Here is an 18,977-nt window from a genome sequence, read left to right on the forward strand (position 1 = left end):
AATCAAATATATTTTTAATATTTTTGTAGTACGTACATGTACAGAGTGTCAAAAAATTATTCGTGGTAGCTTTGGAAGATAATTCTACATTTTCGAATCAGTGAAGATCTGTTAAAAAAGACCGCGTATTGACCTGAAAGAATTTTGTGGTAGCGCCACACGTACCGCCACATGATATTTTTGTATGTCGGTATTTCAGAAACTGAGACACAAAATCCCATTTGATGTCACATCTATTCTCTTTTATCCTATCTTAATCGATGGTTATACATTGGTTATAGCTGGTTATACCCAGCTTTTCCATTTGATATTTGTTTACTAAAGTACGTTTTACTAATTAAAAATAATTGTAAATATCAATAATAATTATAAATATTATTGATGTATTGTATAAAAATTCCCATGAAATAATATTTGGACCTGCTATTCTTAGATCATGGTCAGTTTAAAAGATATACATTGTTCTTTGTCATAAATATATTATAAAAATTGAATTAACCAGGAGGATAAAAATATTTCTAAAATATTTATTGTGTAGAAAGAATTAAACTAAATTTAATATCATGGAAAAATCACAGAAAATGCCAAAAGTGGCAAAGGTATGTAACACTTCTACATTTTTACTACACATATAAATCATATAATGTAATGTATGAGAATGAAATAATTCTTATATTATATCAAATTATTTTAACTATATTTTATTCTAGGTTAAAAATAAAGCACCTGCTGAAATTCAAATAACAGCAGAGCAACTTTTGCGGGAGGCAAAAGAACGGGACCTAGAAATCTTACCACCAGTAAGTATATTTGCATTTATTTATTCAATTTTGACCATTCATTATTTTTATTAAGTTTATGTAATTTCTATCCATATATAAATTTTAATATATGTGAGGTTGAACAGTTGAAAAGTTGATATGTAATGAATATTTATACATATTTCTATTACTTCAGCCACCAAAACAAAAGATTTCTGATCCTCATGAGTTAGCTGATTATCAACATCGGAAACGTAAAGCTTTTGAAGATAACATTCGTAAAAATCGTATGGTGATTTCAAATTGGATAAAATATGCTCAATGGGAAGAGAGTCAAAAGCAGATACAACGAGCAAGGTATAAAATATATTAATGTCATCATGATTATATATTTATGATTAATGTTTTTTTTTGTAAAAAAATAAACAATATTTTGTATTAATTATAAAAGTATTAATTGTATTATTTATGAATTTTAGATCCATATATGAACGTGCTTTAGATGTTGACCATAGAAACATTACATTATGGCTCAAATACACAGAAATGGAAATGCGAAATCGTCAAGTAAATCATGCCAGAAATTTATGGGACCGTGCTGTTACTATATTACCTAGAGCAAATCAATTTTGGTATAAATACACTTATATGGAAGAAATGTTAGAAAATATTGCTGGTAAATCCTTCTTTTATTTTTAATCTAACATAGTATATTGACTATTTATTGATTGAAATATTTATTTAGGAGCACGTCAGGTATTTGAAAGATGGATGGAATGGGAACCTGATGAACAGGCATGGCAAACATACATCAAGTTCGAATTGAGATATAAGGAAATTCAGAGAGCTAGACAAATTTATGAACGATTTGTAATGGTACATCCTGATGTTAAGCACTGGATAAAATATGCACGATTTGAAGAATCTCATGGTTTTATTAATGGTGCTCGCAATGTTTATGAACGCGCCATTGATTTTTATGGCGACGAAAATTTGGATGAAAGATTATTTATTGCATTTGCAAAGTTTGAGGAAGGACAAAGAGAAGTAAGGAAAGATCAAAATTATTTTTTTTACATAGTTTAATTTAACGCATGTTATATTATTTTATTGTAGCATGATCGAGCCAGAGTAATTTATAAGTATGCATTAGATCATATTCCAAAAGAGAAAACACAGGAAATTTATAAAGCATACACAATACATGAGAAAAAATATGGAGATCGTTCAGGTATTATAATTTATTATTGATTTATCATACTGAATAATATTTTATAAATAAATATTTATACATACAATCATGTTGTATTATTATTTATAGGTATTGAAGATGTAATAGTAAGTAAACGAAAATATCAATACGAACAAGAAGTGAAAGAAAATCCTTCTAATTATGATGCCTGGTTCGATTACTTGAGATTAGTAGAATCAGAAGGGAACGTGGATGTCATTAGAGAAACTTACGAACGTGCGATAGCCAATGTACCACCAACTAAAGTAAGAAAGATGTATTTAATATATTTAGCATTTTGTACATATATTGTAAATAAATGTTAGTATAAGAGTATCATTTTTCATAGGAAAAGCTATTTTGGAGAAGATATATTTATCTTTGGATAAATTATGCTCTTTTTGAGGAACTTGATACTGAAGATATAGAAAGATGCAGACAAGTCTATAAGTAATTAGTACCTTAAAAAGTACCATAGAAGGTATTTTATTTTGATTAATGTGTTTATATGTTTTCAGAGCTTGCTTAGAATTAATTCCTCACAAGCATTTTACTTTCTCTAAAATTTGGTTATTTTATGCATATTTTGAAATAAGACAAAAAAATCTCACAGCAGCAAGAAAAAGATTAGTAAGTAATAATTTTACAAAAATTTATAAATTGTGACACCGCGTAGAAAATTATTTTAATTGATTATAGGGTATGGCGTTGGGTATTTGTCCTAGAGATAAATTATATCGTGGATATATTGATTTAGAAATACAGTTGAGAGAATTTGATAGATGTAGAATTTTATATGAAAAATTCCTCGAATTTGGACCAGAAAATTGTACTACATGGATGAAGGTATGATAATTTAGTCAATTTATTATTTATCATCATTTCGATGGTTAAATGTGTATAAAAATTATTTTTGATAATATTTTTGTACATAGTTTGCAGAGTTAGAAACGCTTTTGGGCGATGTAGAACGAGCACGAGCTATTTACGAATTAGCTATATCACAGCCAAGGTAAAGTATTTAAAAGTATAAGTAATTTATATTACCGTAATCTTATATTGTATCATTACTTTAATTTATAGATTGGATATGCCAGAGCTCTTATGGAAGTCATATATTGATTTTGAGATATCACAAGATGAAACAGAAAACGCAAGGCAATTATTCGAAAGATTATTGGAACGTACACTTCATGTTAAAGTAAGATTAATTATAATCAAATACAAGATATTTAATTTAGATTATGTGTTATTAAATATAAATCATGACATCTAGGTTTGGATTGCCTATGCTAAGTTTGAATTAGCTAATTCGGCAACTGAGGATGGTCTAGATAATGTTATGCTGGCAAGAAGAATTTTTGAACGTGGAAACGATGCACTTAGATCGAACGGTGATAAAGAAAGTAGAGCATTGCTTTTAGAAGCGTGGAGAGATTTTGAAAGTGAGAAAGGAGATGATGATACTCGAGCTAAAATTATGGAAAAAATGCCTCGAAGGATTAAACGTAGAAGGCGTATTGTTGGAGAAGATGGGGTGAATAAATTTATTGTATTATTTAAAAATTATTTTTAAAAAAACATTTTTTCACATATGTAATTTTTGTTTTTAGAGTGATGATGGTTGGGAAGAAGTATTTGATTTTGTTTTCCCAGAAGATGAATCACAGAGACCTAATCTTAAATTCTTGGCATCTGCTAAAGCTTGGATGAAGCAGAAAGAAATGAATGACAAAAATGAAAATAATCAGATAGATTCCAATAGTTAGAAAAATATTTTTTTTATTTAGAAACGATTTACGGTTCTTGTAAATAAACTAATGTTTGATTTTTTCACTGTAAATAAAAATATTAATTAGCTTTTAATTTTTTTAAGAGCATCAATTCCTTTTTTTCAAATTTTAAGATTATACTTAGTTTACTCTATACTAGACGTACTAAGAGATACTAAGTTTATAATTTAAAAAATCGTAATATAATGTATTAAATCTTGATTATTTTTGTAATTGTATAAGATTTATATAAAGTGGCTCAGTTAAATGAGATCATCTAAATTTTTGCCTTATTTAATGTTGCATGAAAAATGTTTTCAGGACAAAGTTACAGTATTTGGTCATTTCATGGTCATTTTTATAAATAGAACTTTATTTTTCGATATCTTTGTAGAATATGATAAAACAAATTCAGCAATCTTAATAATCGTACAGTTCTCTTCATATAATCTTGAGATATTTGCATTTGGTATATAAAACCGTGGTCTAAATGCGTAAGAAATTTGTAAGATTCTTAAGGAAAATATAAACAAGATGAGGAATAAAAAATAATTTAAATTATGTAATTATTCCTATTTTAATAACATAGAATTGTATAACTCACTTAGTTTAGACCTATTAAAAGATTTCAAAATATATATTAAGGTAAACGTATAAAATAATCTCACATATACGTATAATAAATGTTAAAGATGATATATATATATTATGAATGTTATGAATTATATGTCATGAATGAATTACATTATGCATGACTGATAAATTTATGAAATTTATAAATTTATAAATGAAATGTTGATAAATTGATGAATATTTAATAAACATATCTTTGATCTCTACAAAACATATGTTTATACTAAATAACTTGCTACTTTTGTATACGTGTTCAGGATCGTTTCAAATTTTATTAATATAATCACGATAGTAAGTTGTCATTATACTACTACTGGAATTTCAAGATATTTCGTATAACATCCGTAATAAGTTCATAAAAAATACTTCCATGAGCCATTGTATATTTTTTACATAATCCATTTGACAATAATAAATGAAATCTAATTGATTGTCGTCTCGTTACTTTGAATGAAGAGATTACATTGAAGTTAGTTATGTATCTCTATAGAATACACTGTTGTTCGTATTTCTTGGCCAATGGTAAGGTTTCATGTGTAATGTGTCTGTGACTTGTAGAGTGGCCTCGACGCGGCAATCTCGGCGTCCGACGTGAGTCAAAGTGATTTTTAGGCGCAACTTCCAATAAATATGTTGTGCTAGTATCGTGAAAGTAAAGAACGATGAGCTTCTCTAGCGATGAAGTCAATTTCTTGGTTTACCGATACCTTCAAGAATCTGGTATATTTTTTAGAGTACTACGTAACCTCTTTTCAAATAATTTTGGCAAATTTTGAATTTGCTATTGTTTGTACACATTTGTTACTTATATTATGTATATATACATTTCACAATAATATTTGCAATTAATAATATCATATTGGTCAATAATATATTACAAATTATAGATCAAACGTGATTTAAAGAGGTTATTTGAGCACAAATAAAAGCATATCCATGACTTTGATTACTAAGTTATTTCTTAAGTTTATTGTATAAAAGTTGTACTGTAGATTATATAAAAGATGCAAATTAATCTCTGTGTGGTTTTTTTTTATAGGATTTCAACATTCTGCATACACATTTGGCATAGAATCACATATATCACAGAGTAATATAAATGGAGCATTAGTACCACCAGCAGCACTTTTATCAATTCTACAGAAAGGGTTACAGTATACAGAAGCAGAAATATCAATAGGCGAAGATGGTACTGAACAAAGAATGGTGGAATCCCTATCTCTTATTGATGCTGTTATGCCAGATGTTGTGGCATCAAGACAAAATCAAATTAACCAGCAAAAACAACAGGTGAAAACAGAAGTACAAGATACAAATGGAGAGGAAGGTAATTTGACTTATTATATTAATTTTTATTCATGTTATATTTTATGTGTTATATTTTGAAACCAAAAATTGTTATCCTGGCACACCCTGGTCTATAAAAAAACTTAAGTTTTATAGACCTCCTTATTATACCAGGTACATTAATGGACTGCTTTAGCTGTCGGACTTGTTATGAGCAAATATTTTTGTTATAACAGTCATAGAATATTTAAAGTAAAATATATTTACTATACTCTATTAATGAATTAAAAAATTTGTTTTGTAATGTTAAATTATGTACTGATATAGCAAAATAAAGCTCACTGTTACATTTATAACATGTCGGAAAGCTAGGAGCAAACAATATTATTAATATATGTGTGATCTGGAATGAAGAATAAGAGCAAGAATTACAAAGGTTTATTATTTACAAGTTACTTTATATATATACTGTAATATTACATAAAGAATAATAATAAGAATAAGAATATTGTTAAAGTTTATACAGACTGTAGTTGTAAAAAGAGATCAGTTTTTATTAATTTAATTGTATAAGATAAGTATAAAATAATATTTTAATTCTATAAAATAATATGTAGGTAATGAAAAAGTTTGTTATTTAATATTAACGTGTTATTTTTTGGGAACAGAATTTCTTTATTTCAGATTACGTATATAAATACAAGAAGGAGAGAAAACTTTCCATTTGGTAATTGTTATTAATTTACTAACCTGTTTTCAGTTGTTACCTCCAATGAAGGTGTAGGCACAAATGAGAGAGGAGGAGATAGGACAGAAATGGAAGTAGATGAACAACAACAAGGTTCAAGCAGGGGAACTAATGCTAGTGCTGTTGAAATTCCAGACACTAAAGCTACAATATTACGTGGTCATGAATCGGAAGTTTTCATATGTGCATGGAATCCAACAACTGATCTTTTGGCTTCTGGTTCAGGAGATAGCACAGCTCGTATTTGGGATATGTCTGGTAGTTCACAAGCTCCAAATCAGCTTGTTCTTCGTCACTGCATACAAAAAGGTGGTACCGAAGTGCCAAGCAACAAAGATGTTACTTCATTAGATTGGAAGGTAAAATGATTATTTCTCTTAAGTTATAACGTTGACAAAAGGAAACCAATATAATTTGGTTACTTGTTTTAGTGTGATGGTACCTTATTAGCAACAGGAAGTTATGATGGTTATGCACGAATTTGGAAGACAGATGGTAAATTAGCATCCACATTAGGTCAACACAAAGGTCCAATCTTTGCATTAAAATGGAATAAACGTGGTAACTACATATTAAGTGCTGGAGTTGACAAAACAACAATTATATGGGATGCAGAAAGTGGGCAATGTACTCAACAATTTAGCTTTCATTGTGCACCTGCCTTGGATGTTGATTGGCAAACAAATACATCATTTGCTAGTTGTTCTACTGATCAATGCATACATGTATGCAAACTTAATGTTGATAAACCAATCAAGAGCTTCCAAGGTCATACAGTATGTATACAGAAATAATTATATTCTTTGATTCAGTTAAATATTTATTTAAAATTTAAAGAGTTTGTTTTTCCTTTACTTGTAGAATGAAGTTAATGCTATAAAATGGGACCCCCAAGGTAACTTATTGGCTAGTTGTTCAGATGATATGAGTCTTAAAATTTGGTCTATGAAACAAGATACGTGGGTACATGATTTACAAGCTCATAGCAAAGAAATATATACTATTAAATGGTCCCCAACTGGGCCTGGAACTCACAATCCAAATATGAATCTAACTTTAGCTAGTGCATCATTCGATTCTACTGTAAGGTTATGGGATGTAGAAAGAGGTGCATGTATACACAGACTTACGAAACACACAGAGCCAGTGTATAGCGTAGCATTTAGTCCAGATGGCAAATTTCTTGCTAGTGGAAGTTTTGACAAATGTGTTCATATATGGTCTACGCAGGTAAGATAGTTATTCTTCTTTTGTTTGGTATATTTAACAGAAGGTTTACATTATATATATTTTCTTATATATTTACTTGTGCAGAATGGTCAATTGGTACATAGTTATCAAGGAACTGGAGGAATTTTTGAAGTATGTTGGAATAGTCGAGGAGACAAAGTCGGTGCTTCTGCGTCTGATGGCAGTGTGTTTGTTCTAGACCTTCGTAAAATGTGATTGCAAATGAACAATAGATTATATTTCATTTCCCGGACCTATGATTTTAAGTTACCTTCAGTAATTCTTATTTTATTCTTTATTTTTCATTGAACTCTTTATTACCCGGAATATTAGCCACATTTTACAATTACTTGATTTACTTGCGTTTGTTGAGTATAGCTTCATAGTACATTAATTATTTATATATAAAATTAAAATTAAAATTGAGATACGTTCAGTAAGTTACGAATTGAAGAAGATTTGAATATAAATATAAAATAAAAAATGTGGATCCTTTTAGCTACTTCACTAGGTTTTTATTACAAATGTTTATAAAAAGTATTGTACATTAATATTTTCAATAATACTCTGTAAAATTTGGAACAGCTTGACAGATATTATATTTCTAGAAAAAAATATTATTCATTCACTATGTGGATGGGATATATATAATTTTAATAATAATGTTAAGCATTATATGAAACATCGGTAATAATAAGGAATAAAATGAGTCTTTTTAAAAAACTGCACAACCATTTCATTTATTCTTATTACATTTTATTATATTTCATTAAGTGAAAGAGGTACAATTACAGTACACAACAAATCTTATTTAAATTAATTTTATTTTATTTCAATTACGCATTATGTAACTAAACCGATAAAAACGAAAATCTAAAACGAAAATAAATAAACGATATTGTACGTGTTTTTGAAATAAATAAAATCTATTTATGTTACATACATTTTTAAAATTTCTTACGCATTTCTTCAACAATAGGTTATATAATACGGCATATAAATAATAATAAAATTTAATTACATTTATTTTTTAACATTAACGTAAACATCGCAAGCATTAATCATTGTACTTTGAAAATAACCACAAAGATCAATTTCTAATTTTTAATATAAAAATGCTATAAGATAATTGCAAGTAAAATAAAACAAATGAAATTGAAAGAGTATGTATTTTACGAAGTAACATAATTAAAATCAACAAATTTTTTTTATTATGAATTTTGTATAATCCTATTATATTCAAAGACATTTATTTGCATTGCGTCTTTAATTTAGCGTAAAATCATATGACTAAAATGAAAATATTTCAAAAATAAATCACGCCTCGATGTTTTACGTAGACATAAACGCAATTCGGTGAGAAATATAGCACATCTATTAATCTGTGGTGCACACGAAAGGAACTATTCACCGATTACTTAGAATACATGCCTCTAATGCAGTATTCATTAATAAATATATAAATTCATTAGACCGCTATCTGTGTTTCTCTGAGGGTGTTATAAAAATAAGGAATATAATCGTAAAGAAAGTAACGTAAATGAAAATAAAAAAGAAATAATCTACATAAAATAAAAGTATCTAAGAGATAGTTCTATGGAACATTTATTCTTAACTACATTTATTCCTTTCACGAGTGAAATTTGTTGAGAAGAAAGCGTTTGATCTATATATTTAAATAATTACATTACATTAAATTTACAGCCATTTGGATCTATATTTGTAAATAACGTCTAAGTCCGGCTTGAAATGATTACCAAAATATTACATGAATACTTAGTTGTTCAAGAAATTTTACTGTACAATAGATAAATACAATTTGTTTTTCCTTTGCACGTTTTCGCAGTTAATTTTAATTAAGAGTCGTATTTCAAAATAATTATAATAAAATACTTTAAAACATTTCTATCGTCGTGTTCGTAAAACTTAATACTAATACGAAGAAACATTTACATTAAATTATATCCAAAATTGGATATAAAATGTCTTCTATCTGGGGTTTACTGGTTGGGCAGACTTTAAGGGATCACAACGCATAATACTGTTTTGTTTCGTGTTTCTTTTTGCGCTATTGAAAAGGAAGAAATAGAAAATAGTAAAACATTTAGTTCTAGAGCTAAAGTTCAATCGTCTTGTATGATTAGTATAGAGAAGAAAAAAGTACGAGCATAGACAAGGAAATTGATATCATATGTTTCACATGGTTTCACATTTCTATTTCCCTCCTCTTCTGGATGCTACAAAATTACTTAGAATTAAGACGACTAAAACTTAAATAAAAGAGATAGGAGAAAATACTGATATATTCTGATTGTTAAACTTTTTGCACTACTGGTAACTTCATGCGCTAATATTTACTTTACGCTTGACACATGAATAATCTGCGTATAATTCATGAATGAAACGCGATATTAAATTATGAATTTTGCACAGCACAAAATGTATAGATACATGTATGTATTATATGTATATATATATGATAAAACCTGAGGAATATGACGAATAATAGATAAACTATATGCAATCCATTAGCTTGTTAGATAAAAAATCGTAATATAGCGATAGTGTATTGTGACTTGATCTTCCTTTGTGTTGATTACAGCAAACGTAACTCATTTGCTTGGATCTGAAAACAGAGATTTCATTTACTTTTTACGAGATAATATTTTTAAAATGCTATTCTACGTCAATATCTAAAATAAAATTAAAAAATAAGGAGCATTAATCTAATGTACAGGCCAGGGCTGGGCAATTTAAAAATAATTTTATTCAAATAATCATTCGAATAAAATTTTTGTTTTATTTGTTATTTGCTCTATTGCTTTATCTTAGATGATGTTATTTAAGCAACGATGCATTTGAAAAATAAATTATTTTATTACTTGTTATTTTATTTGAAATTTAGATATTTGTTATTTGATTTTACCAAGAAAATAATTTTCTTCCTATCTATATGGCATGGAACTTCTATTAAAAATTACGGAAATTCTAAAATTTCGACAATATGTATAATCGGAAAAGTTATTTCTACTGTAAATATTTTGATGATCTATTCTAGTTACCACGTACAGGTAATACCACTAACATAGTAAACATTTCACTGTTGACTTTGTTAATAAGTGCTCCTCTTCCAGCGTCAAATTCAATTAAACGGCTGTTTTCTTTGCTATTGTTATTAATGATCATTAATAATCATGCGATTCAATTGTCTGAAACAATTTATTTCTCAAACAAGACATTGGAATTTATATTTGCATTCATTTCTATTTTGAAATAAACTTGTCTGTTATTTTATTTTATTATCTTTTATAAACCTATTACGCGTGTTATAGAAATCACTTTAAGATTTCATTAGTGCTGTAACGACACCCAACTATGGTGATTATATTGATAAAATTTTAAACGATTCTGAAAATGTGTACAGTTAGTTGAAGGAAATTTAATACAAATATATATTTTATATAGATCACAAAAAGTGCTTAAACAGGCAATTAGCCGGAATATTAACAAGCCTCACTATACATCTTTGATACTTACTATACACATACTTAACTATATATAGTTTATACTGTATATTAATTTCTTTCCAAATATAAATTTACAATAAATATCTTGCAATCTCTATGTATATTTTCAGATTGGTTTTAAATTTTACCAATATAATTATGGCAGTCGCGTCTCATCACAGTGCTAATAAAATTTCAACATGTTTTCATATAACACGCACGGTATAGACGTAAACGTTTCGCGTGGTAAGTGTACAAATACTTTCGCGAGGCACTGTACATTTATGAAGAATTAAATTTACGAAAACGAACCAACAGAATAATTACCCTTCGCATTTGATCGTCTTGTCTTTCTCGAAAAGCGGAATCGTCATTTCGTAGCCAGTTCTGCATTCTGTCAGGGTTCCTTTCTGGCATCACGTCTCGATCGTGGCTTTTTTCTTCCTGTTCGAAGACATAATCAATTCCGTTTCTTATTCTTGCGTCCATAGCTTTGGGCACGTCTTTGTTGTAAAGCGGTAATGATCTTTTTCCGATAGTTTTTAGAATACGTCGATTTGCGTCAATTTGCTGTTGATCCTGCAAAGCTTTACGCCGGGCAAGTTCAAGAAGAACTCTCTGTCGTAACACGTCCAAGGAATTCACGATCGACAATGATCCAATGCGTTTTGATTCCAATCGTTTCGTCCGGACTACCGTTGATTCAGGATCGTTTCCCGAGTCGAACATTTCATTCTGAAAATTATGAAATCGTTATCTCTTATTTATTTTATTTTCCATTTATTGTTCATTTATATTTCACAGTCCCTCCTCTCTAGGTTAGGACGGAATTTCAGTTACATTTCTCTTTGGCATACCCTTATCGTCTATCTATCCAACCGTCAAGTTTAACATATGAATTATCCTATTTAACATACTTAACATTTAGTCTTAAAACCTACAACTTAAATTTAGCCCTACAATGTGCCTCTTATATTCCTTGTTGTCTATGTCTTTTATGGTCTCGCAGTGTTTAAGCTTCAACGACATACAGGTCCAAACAAAAACATAAAATACGAAATATCTATGGCAATATAGAATATAAAAATACAAAAATATAATATAAAACTATATAGAATCTTTCTTCCCTTTCCTGTTCTCCTTTCTCCCCACTAGCCCTTTCTTTTTCCTTCTCAATTTCTCACAGAATCTCGGGCCTCGGATCTTGTGCCCCCAGAACAACCACTGCATCTACCTCCGTAATTTAATCCTGTTTTTTTTTCTTTTAAATAATCCTGTCACATTCCTTCGGTACATATTTCATGTCCTGCATAAATTCGGCATTTTCTGTTTCCACTCTCTTTCCAATACTTATCTCATTTCCACGCGTAAATCCTTGCAATCATTCTTCCGTCTTTACCCTTCATCCTTCCTTCTAAATGTGTAATTAGATTGTCTTTGCTACTTCCACGTTGAGAATCGTTATATTTTACAATAAGTAGAATTACTCGCATTAATACTCGGGCACAGCAGTGCCTTTGTATTTGTTACTTTGTATAAGAAGGAATGATTTACATAGAGTTGGTTGCATTGACATTCAGAAACCCTTTAAAACGTAATCACTTTTTCTTTTAATTGGACCAAATGACGAGCTTTTTATTTTGAAAAGAGAAAAGAATTAGTTTGTTCTTTTTTAAATTTTTGAATTAATTAACCTATTAAAGAAACGTTGTTACTACTGATAACCTTAGGAATTTTTAATAATTACGTATCACGGACGTTTCGCAAGACGTGGTTGTAATTTATTCGTTTACAATTCCTAAGACCGTTAAAAATCCATTTGTTCGGCTAATGGATCAGCTCTACCCTATGTAAAAAACGGAAGTATTTTTATACGATCCTTGCGTTTGCTTTTATGGAGCACTTAATTCCTACTTGCCAGGGAAAAACGTACAATTTCTTCCAAATGCGATTAAAACGAAAGACATTCTTACGTGTTTACCTGTCTCATTTCAGTAGGAAAATATTTGGATTTTCCATTTACGAAATAACGAAAGATTACGTACGCTACAACTGAAAATAAACAGTCGAATGTAATATATGATGTGCGTGTAGTTATAATGTACATACATTATTATTATTCGCATTTGTATTGCCTATATTCTTATCATTATTAATTTTAATTTAGCTTCTACAGCTGCAGATGAATGGTCTAATAATTTGATTATTACAATCATATGTATGTCAGGATGTTTGCACACATTGCGTTCAGATCGACTTTTCAAAATTAATACGCGATAACAAATTGATGTTCGAAAAGCTTTTTATTCCTAGATAATTAAGTTGTAATGCTGATTTCTAAATTTACATAGAATTCTATGGCTATTATTAATTTTACTATTTCGTAAGTACTTAGCATTTAATTTTTTAAACATTTGCTTAGCTGTGGTTGATCTAAATCGTGACATTTAAAACTGGATATTTAAATCATACATATACATATATTAATTTTAATACATTATTGTAATATGTTATTAAATAAATGATTTAAATTTTGATAAATATGTTGTTTTTAAGTCGATTTGTCATTGGTATACAAGGTAATAAAACTGAGATCTAAGACTTTAAGTAGTCGTAATATTCATCGTGAGTAATAAGGGGTACTTGTTGCTTTTCTAACCTACGGTCTTTTTCACATTTTTAAAACTGGAAGTTGATTGTAATAAATTGAAATTTATAGTTGGATGACGTAAAATACTGCTATTAAAATAAGAAAAACAAGTATAAATCTTCTCACGCATTATGTTTATAACTACTTATTGCACAAAAATTGAACGACAAATTCATCCGTTTATACTGTATGCATTCCACTGAATTCTATTTGGAGAACTTCACTTATTAAATATTGAATCAATAATAAAATGCCCATTAGTTTCTATTACTGTCTCATCGTCCCACAAGCTTTTGGATATCATCTAGGTAGAATTTTTGTGGTTTAGACGAGAAATATTCTTGAAGCATATTGTGCACTTCGTAGGTTCTGAATCTTTTGCCATTCAGATAATTTTGCAAGGATCTAAACAAGCGATAGTTTGATGGTACCAAATCGGATGAATATGGGCGACGCTTCATAATTTCCCAGATTAAATCCATAATTTTCAGTCGTAAGACTTATATCGCTCATTTGTTGCAGCATAACTCGAAATTTGTAGTTTTCGAAAAATAAGAAAAACGGTTGTTCCTTGTACTTCTACTGGTGGAATCCTACAAGTAAAGTTCAAAAATTTGCTATGGGAGGGCAGTTGTGTCGCTATCGCACCATCACGAAACTACATATAACAGTTCAGAACATTCAAATTTGTTTTCGTTTGATTGTTGCGGAAATGAGCGATATGCGGTGTGAATTATCCCGAAGAAAAATAGAGATACACGCGATTTGTCGTCAAATATTCGGTTCACTCATTGCGATTGTTGACAATAAACTTTTGAATCAATGGTCTGATTTGGTTGGAAAAATTCATAATTACGTAGCAGAACGATGCAGACATCTGTTCAAAAATATATGAACTTTTTATCTAACCTATTTTAAATATGCAGATATCTTTATATTCATTCAACGGTATCTGCAATCAATTCCTTAAGAGGATTTTTAGTAAATTAGATGGCGCTGAGTCTTGACGCAAGCGGTAACTTCGATTTGCTACACTGCGAATGAACTAAATAGATGCAACATCGTATAAAAAAAGAAGAATGTTAACGCTAATTCGTAGTTGCTGATGTAGTATCTCTTTCTAAAATCTTCAGCTGGTTGCTGCTGACGTAGAATGCAGTCTGTATACATATAATTTTTTTTATATTTTAACACTTTTACAGCTGGCCATTTTTTTCATTTTTCCAAAATTGTAGTCAAACTACAAAGTCCTCAAAAATATACTACTGCACAAAAGCATCTGAACACGCATATTTTTTGCGAGATGTGGTTTTATCGTAAGTAGATTGCGGACTTTTTGTGCTTACTCATGGAAAATTTTCAAATAGATATCAACCAACTAAAATATAATAACTTGATCGTTATTTTCATTTCTAGAAGTATATAAATACTAAATACTATATATACTACATAAATACTAAATAAATAATAAAACATAATATTAATAAACAACATTGTTCACAAGCTTCTTTAATTTAATAAAAAAGTAACTTGAGAAGGCTACAAATAAAATTAATTACTCGTTAACGGACTGTGAATGCAATTATACAAAATTCGAAGATGCAAAAATACACAGAATGTACATAATTATATGACCTAATTATAGTACAATACCAATCTGTTATAATTTCTAGCAGCTAAAACGTATCTCATATATATATATATATTCAAATTCTATTTCTTGAATAGTCTCTACAAAAATATAAATTTTCCTAAAGATTAGCCGTCTGCTGATTATCGACTGATCGCTCGTTTATACGCGCCAGGTCTAATGTCCGTTTTTTAAAATAGATGGTATCTTCCTTTTGAAAATGCGTGACAAAAAGTAGGATTTTTTTTCTTCAGACAAATGCATTTTTAGTTACGATTGCGAAGCGTAATATCAGAATAGCAGCGAGAGGAATTTTATGAATATTAAAATATTGCGCACCTAAGACATACGCGAATGTCTGTCGTGAAAGTTAACTGTGCGGTATTGCATAAAGGATAAAATTCGATCATCGCTTCGGCAATGTGGCAATATCGCGGCTGAAGTGGCGGTGAAAAAAAAAACATTGTAAATTACTGTTTAAGCGGATCGAGGGTAGAGTTATATTGAGCATATCCGTGGGAGTAAAAAAAAAAAAAAAAAGAAAAAAGAAAAAAGAGGAGAATGAAAGAAAGAAATTCAACGGTGCTCGTATGTGCAGGTCGCAGTTTTCTACCCTACCCACACTCGGATATTTCCCAGCTTTTATTGCCACTTTTACGGAAAACGCGCTCAAGAATATGAAGAAAAGGTCTAGGGCCGCGTACCGGAAGAGGGTCACAGCACTTACTTACGCACATGTACTAGTACCTTGGAATACTTTGCCTTCAGCCATTCTTCAAATTTCACACGCTTCCTTCGCTTTTTCGTAATTTACAAGCCGTTATAAAGAGCTGACAAAAAGGAGAATTCGTTCGTGAAATATACCGAGTATTCCGGCACAAAGCCACCTACCAGTACAGTAGAGCCTGCCTTATCCGAACTAACAGAGGGACAAAAATATTCGAATAATACGAAGGACGTTCTAAAAGTGTGAAATATTCTAGCGTCAATACCTCAGGGAGTGAATGTCGTATTTAAGAATACGATAATACCGAAGAAAAATTATTTGCAAGTTCTGCAACTTTTAATTTAACTTTCCCCCCGTATCTTATGTAGTTTCTTACTAAAATATTCACGATGATACGAAAAATGAAGATTTCTTTGGGGGAAGGTGTTTGCACCTCTAAGACCGTTCTTTAGCTGAGAAAAGAAACTGTCCCGTTATTGGCATCACACGGACTATGTCTGTGAGAAGTTTGAAATTTTCCTGAATATTCGACTTCCATACTTTGTTAACTTGCAAAGTTACTTAATTACCGACTAACGGTAACTAAGTTATAAATTGCGTTTATTCTTTCTCTATAGTTACGCTTCGTACTATGATTTTTTGTATCCAATGATAACGAAATTGCACTCTACGTACGTACTTCGCGCTGCGTCCAATATTGCCTCGCAATCTTCAAATAAAGCGTTTACAACAAAACTTCATCTTTAAAACATTTTTCCTTATTTTCACTTGTAAATCGTGCTCCTAAAGTTTAACCGGAAAAAGTAGAAAACACTGTGCATATTGTATCTAGCTTCTAAGTGTGTTCGGAAACTTTCGTGATCGACCGTATATCTGTCTGTATAGTTTGTATTGAAATCGAAGCCTGTCGTGCACGTATCTCGAGAGTTTCATCGGGATCAGGAATCCAGGAGCTCGATGTTCTCTCCTTGTAGATATATAGCACTTATTCCTTGTTCGATGTATCTATCACTCTAGCCCAAACATTGTCGGCTCGCTCCAAATAGATCCTCTATCGTTTGCACAATATGGAAGGTAATTAATTAAGGACATTTGGCAAAAGTGCGTTGTTGTCGTGCTGATAACAAACACAGGCTCCGACAAGGAGACGAGTTTTAATTAAATTCATCCAACGAGAAGAATAGAAAGAAAAGATGCCTTGAGGAATGCTAATGCGACGTTCACACGTGCAAGTTGAATAAATCAATTATGACCAATTAATTGGCCTGCGTTGTTTTCACATAGGAATATGTTATGAATAGTTATTATATGTTATGAGAATATGCTATGAGAGGTATATGAGTAGAAATATGTGTGAAGATTAACAATTCCGGGTGTTTGGAATTTTATTTGGAATCTTCGATTATTCGACAATTTTGTGTTATTCAAATTATCTACATTATCTCTAATGGTTTAACTAACGAATCTCTTTGTCTTTGACGCGAGAATTTTGAAAACTACAGCCGTCTGGTTGCAAGCGATATTATACTAAACGTATTTAGTTTCCAACGAATATACAAATTTACTTTTCTCTACTTGATCTTTCAACCCCTTCCTGGGGTTAATAAACTATTTATTCCATTTTTCTGTCGATTCCGTAGAGAGTAAATGGCACTTTTAATTACTAATCCATCGCCAATTCATATATTCTGATCAAATTCGACCGATTAATATTCAAATTTAATTTATAAATTACAACTTCAGATACATTTGAACAGTAATGGCGTGTTTATAGATGCGAGTACATTAGCACGTTGTGTTTGATTAATGGAGAGAAAGAATGATCGGAAATCATGGTCGAACGAATCTCCGATTTCATTTCCAATTACAAACCTCTCAACGATGAAATTTAACGAGCGTGTTATCCTTTTCACGTCTCACCCACGAATAATTTCTCTGTTGTTGCAGAACAACAACCATGTTATTGTCCGTTTCGGAACGCGAAACAGAGAGTTTTTCGATAATCTGTTTACCGAGGTGGTCCATGAAACGGGAAAACGATTGTGACGTTTAACGTTTGATTCTGTCCGTGCGGCTCCAGACGAGAGATTCGCGAAAGGATATATCGCAATCATTTCACGTCCAGCTAATATCTGATAAATAGAGGTTAGGTTGAGTTAGGTTCGGCGGGTTAGGCTCGTGTATCTTGAACTTCAGCACGCACCTAGATCTCATTATCTATTTCTGCGTTGTTTGAGTTGTAAAAAATATTTAACCCAGGCAAATTCGCTGGTAAGTTTTATTGTAAATAATTAACAACTTGATTTAATGAAATAATAACAGAATAATTTAACTAAGAGATTCACGTTACGAGCACGAGGCGAAGGAAACAAGTGGTCTCGTAAGAGACATTTAATTATCCATTCAACGGTAGTTAATACATTTTGAAAGGAAGAAACGAATTTTTAAATGCCATTTGCTTGATTTACAATTCTTTTGTCCAGCGAACCTTTTTTTCTCGAAGTTTCGAAGCAAGTTTAAACGAAAATAGACGAAATGCTTTCTGGAAAGTTAAGATGTAAATTTTGTTTCATTTTTACTAAGAAACTTTTATGTTTAGAGCAACTTGGCACATTTTTCTACCATTTGTTTTTTCACATTTTTCCATATTTTCCGGATCACTCCGCGAAGTAAACATTCTGCTATTATTATATTTTCTACTACAACTCTTTAAGGAAATATTCGGAAGCATAACCGTCTTCGATATTTTAGTAAGTTGGTGAGGTATTTCGAACAATGATTAATTTTTTTTTTTTAAATGAA

The 18,977-nt window shown here is 30.2% G+C and overlaps 3 protein-coding genes across 4 annotated transcripts in view; 2 read left to right on the plus strand and 1 right to left on the minus strand.

The window, feature by feature from the left end:
• The first annotated feature begins 265 nt into the window (after positions 1 to 265).
• On the plus strand, positions 266 to 4,046 carry LOC100642868 (protein crooked neck). Its single transcript, XM_012319982.3, has 14 exons — positions 266 to 599; positions 711 to 800; positions 958 to 1,118; positions 1,241 to 1,437; positions 1,507 to 1,808; positions 1,878 to 1,992; positions 2,083 to 2,258; positions 2,342 to 2,442; positions 2,511 to 2,622; positions 2,692 to 2,838; positions 2,928 to 3,004; positions 3,076 to 3,193; positions 3,269 to 3,529; positions 3,606 to 4,046. The coding sequence occupies exons 1-14, from the start codon at positions 564 to 566 to the stop codon at positions 3,759 to 3,761; spliced, it is 2,049 nt and encodes a 682-aa protein (XP_012175372.1). The 5' UTR covers positions 266 to 563; the 3' UTR covers positions 3,762 to 4,046.
• An 875-nt stretch (positions 4,047 to 4,921) lies between these two features.
• Positions 4,922 to 7,915, plus strand: LOC100642986 (F-box-like/WD repeat-containing protein TBL1XR1). The gene is made up of 6 exons (XM_003403294.4): positions 4,922 to 5,117; positions 5,437 to 5,724; positions 6,445 to 6,791; positions 6,864 to 7,208; positions 7,294 to 7,662; positions 7,747 to 7,915. The coding sequence occupies exons 1-6, from the start codon at positions 5,060 to 5,062 to the stop codon at positions 7,876 to 7,878; spliced, it is 1,539 nt and encodes a 512-aa protein (XP_003403342.1). The 5' UTR covers positions 4,922 to 5,059; the 3' UTR covers positions 7,879 to 7,915.
• Positions 7,916 to 9,251: 1,336 nt separating this feature from the next.
• The window catches only part of LOC100643185 (diuretic hormone 44), a 75,868-nt gene continuing 66,142 nt past the window's right edge, over positions 9,252 to 18,977 (minus strand). For both annotated transcript variants that reach the window (XM_003403296.4, XM_020868253.2), the window contains exons 3-4: positions 11,496 to 11,903; positions 9,252 to 10,288 (exon numbers count right to left, since the gene is read on the minus strand). In XM_003403296.4, coding sequence (XP_003403344.1) covers positions 10,259 to 10,288; positions 11,496 to 11,903 — 438 coding nt within the window. In that variant the 3' untranslated portion in view covers positions 9,252 to 10,258. The remainder of the gene's footprint in view (positions 10,289 to 11,495; positions 11,904 to 18,977) is intronic.

Source organism: Bombus terrestris, chromosome 10 (genome assembly GCF_910591885.1).
Source record: "Bombus terrestris chromosome 10, iyBomTerr1.2, whole genome shotgun sequence".
Classification (NCBI taxonomy): Eukaryota; Metazoa; Arthropoda; class Insecta; order Hymenoptera; family Apidae; genus Bombus; species Bombus terrestris.

Excerpts from the sequence above, each read along its gene's own strand:
- LOC100642868 (XM_012319982.3), top strand. The coding sequence starts at position 564 with ATGGAAAAATCACAGAAAATGCCAAAAGTGGCAAAG. Across the intron at positions 1,809-1,877 it reads TTGAGGAAGGACAAAGAGAA|CATGATCGAGCCAGAGTAAT; the intron begins GTAAGGAAAGAT and ends ATTTTATTGTAG. Across the intron at positions 2,839-2,927 it reads ATTGTACTACATGGATGAAG|TTTGCAGAGTTAGAAACGCT; the intron begins GTATGATAATTT and ends TTTTGTACATAG.
- LOC100642986 (XM_003403294.4), top strand. The coding sequence starts at position 5,060 with ATGAGCTTCTCTAGCGATGAAGTCAATTTCTTGGTTTACCGATACCTT. Across the intron at positions 7,209-7,293 it reads AGAGCTTCCAAGGTCATACA|AATGAAGTTAATGCTATAAA; the intron begins GTATGTATACAG and ends CTTTACTTGTAG. Across the intron at positions 7,663-7,746 it reads TTCATATATGGTCTACGCAG|AATGGTCAATTGGTACATAG; the intron begins GTAAGATAGTTA and ends TTACTTGTGCAG.